Source organism: Austrofundulus limnaeus, unplaced genomic scaffold, assembly GCF_001266775.1.
Source record: "Austrofundulus limnaeus strain Quisiro unplaced genomic scaffold, Austrofundulus_limnaeus-1.0 Scaffold1294, whole genome shotgun sequence".
NCBI lineage: Eukaryota > Metazoa > Chordata > Actinopteri > Cyprinodontiformes > Rivulidae > Austrofundulus > Austrofundulus limnaeus.
The window spans coordinates 49,015-51,834 of NW_013953696.1; the positions used below are offsets into that span (position 1 = coordinate 49,015).

The 2,820-nt window shown below is 36.1% G+C and overlaps 1 protein-coding gene across 1 annotated transcript in view; it reads right to left on the reverse strand.

Moving 5' to 3' along the window:
* The window catches only part of LOC106534873 (1-phosphatidylinositol 3-phosphate 5-kinase-like), a gene marked incomplete at both ends in the record, with an annotated part of 49,808 nt that overhangs the window by 45,182 nt on the left and 1,806 nt on the right, over positions 1 to 2,820 (reverse strand). The window contains 2 exon segments of the mRNA XM_014031651.1: positions 876 to 985; positions 1,975 to 2,124. Of these exon segments, the coding sequence (XP_013887105.1) occupies positions 876 to 985; positions 1,975 to 2,124 (260 nt within the window).

Sequence of the window (2,820 nt, forward strand, 5' to 3'; positions counted from 1 at the left end):
ATTTGTGCACAAATAAAGTCGGGTGACAGGTCTTGGACTTTTCCCGCTTTGTAGAGTCCAGTGGGAAGAAACCCCATGCAGTGACGTATACTGCAGCAGAAAGGGGTTGTCCAGGTGCTCAGCACGTTGTGTCTCAGAAGCTATGAAAAGTGTGTACAAAAATGAACACCGAACTACCACGTGACCACAAGTCGTCCGGTCAACTGCCGAGCGACCATACTGAGTGCTTAACTGTTTGAGTGATATCGAAGGGGGAGGGACATCTATGCATTGATTGGATATAAATAAAATTTTGTTTGGCCAGTAACAAATCTAATTTTGCTACTCTCAATTTTCCATAAGCACTGAAGAACTACTTTAAATGAAGTCATAAGCTACCAGTAGTTTGTGAGCTACTGGTAGGGGCATGCATTTTACCACCTGAAGAGGAGACTGAAGGGAGAAACCCCCCACCCCACACCCTGAAACAAACAAGAACTGAATGAAGCTGTGGTAAAAGCCTGGAACAGTTTGATGATGTTGATGGGTTGCAGGCTTGAAGCAGTCACTGCAAGCAAGGGCTATGCCACCAAATATTCTTTACTTTAGCTACTTAAGATCATTTMTTCCTTTACTTTTGCTCACCTACAAATGCTGTGGTGTAATACAAARGGTGATACATCCTAAGTTGTATCTACATGTATACCAGAAAACAAAAGCTGACATTTGGAACTCGTCTCATCTTCATCTTTTGATCTTAAACACAAATGTCTCCAGGGTCCAACCAAAACAAWGGAAATTGACTTGCTGTTCCAATACTTTTGGAGGGGACCGTACTTTAAATTACCTTGCTTCAAAATGTCCACTGAATATGTGTTAATTTAAAAAGAAAGTACCTGGCTCTTTCCCTCCATGATTTCCTTCAGCCTCTTCAGTGCAGTGCGAAGCTGCACAGCGGTCCGAGGGTCATGATTGCTCAGAGATGCCTCTGATTTTGTGGTACAATCTAAAAATCACACATACACACATATACACACACACACACACACACACACACAAACACTTGTAGAGCTACATTCATTGATTTCCTGAAAGTTTTATCAATACTCATCCTGTCATAATAAATGTAGACATTTATAAATGGCTTAAAAACTCAATACATGGCTTAATAAAATATTTCATGTGGCAAATTTAGTAAACAAACAACAAAAAATAATAACCAATTCATTTGATTATACAGTGCGATTTTAATTATTGTTTATCATTTTAACAGTATTAATTTAACATTATCAAAAATATTTCATTGTCCATTTCATTTCCAGTCATATTTTTCATATTTCATATCTTTATGATTGCAAGCAAGAAGGAAATTACTAAATGTTGGCTTTATCGTATTTTACTTTACTTTATTTTATTGCTATGTCTATAAATCATATTGGTAAACGAAGTGATTTTATTATTTACCCCAGCTCTTATATGTTCTTTTTTGTGTTGTGTTTTTTACGTAGAAATGAAAATAATAATAATAATAATAATAAAAAAATTAAGTTTAAAAATATATATGACTGGAAATAAAATGGACAATGAAATACAGTAATTGTGATTTATTGATCATGAAATCTCAATTAAAGGAAATTAAATTGTTAAATTATGGATAAAAATGATAAATCATAATTTAGGTCCCATGTATAATCAAACAAATTGGTTGTTTTTTTTATTGTTTGCTAAATTTGCCACATTAATTGTTTTATTAAGCCATGTATTTAGTTTTTCAAGGCATTTATATATTTCTACATTTATTTACAATTATGACAGGATTGGTCCTATATATTGGCAACTATCTTGTATAAGAATGATCCCAAAGGTTAATTAGTTGCAGAGGAACATTTAATAATTATTTCCACGGGAATTAAAAAGTATGGTAGAAATGAAAAATATATAGTGTAACATGTTCGTTCTGCAGCAGATAAGTCTCATTGGTACTGTGTGTGTTACCAGAAACAGAAGCGGTGCGTTTGTGTTGGTCAGAGTGCTGCTTCTGGTGTGTCCTCAGGCTGTGAACAGAGTGGGAAGGACTGGAGGACTTTCGGTTAGGGTGTGGAACATCCTTCTTCTCTGGAACAGTGGATACAGGACGGCCATCCTCTGCTCGAATAAAAACACAAAGAAAAGGTGACTGAGAAGAACACTGTGGGATGAAATACATCCATTATTCTGTAGTCAGTGTGCTAACCCTTAACTGAAGACTCTCATGATTGGGGAGAAACTGAAAAATACAGATTACTAAAATAAATTTTAATTATACATAGGCTGCTCTCATTTCTAKAGACTGGCATCAATATTTATCAATGTCTAACTGGGGCAGCTGAAGCATGGTACAGTGGTTTGCAAAAGTATTCATACCCCTTGAACTTTTCCATATTTTGTCACATTACAACCACAAACATAAATATATTTCACTGGAATTTAATGTGAAAGACCAATACAACCAATAATCATAGTACATTAGTTAATCATTCATTGCAATTAAGCATAATCATTCTTAGGTTACATATGTATTTTTGCCAGCATTAAAATTGATTAACTTCAAATCATTTCACTTCCTCCTTGTCGTCTCATCCTCTTCTCTTCTCAGCTTTCACCTCTTTTTCTGTGGCTCCTTTTTCAGTCATGTTCCCTCTTCTGTAGGAGATCAAGTGAGGACTCCCTAGGTCTGACACAAATTCTAGTGATGACCGGAGCTGTCGGGTCTCTTGACTTTCATCACTTCACCATCTGTGTCACAGGTTCATGTCTCCAAAATGAGCGTACGCATGGGTCAGAGATGGCGTGAGGCACCGC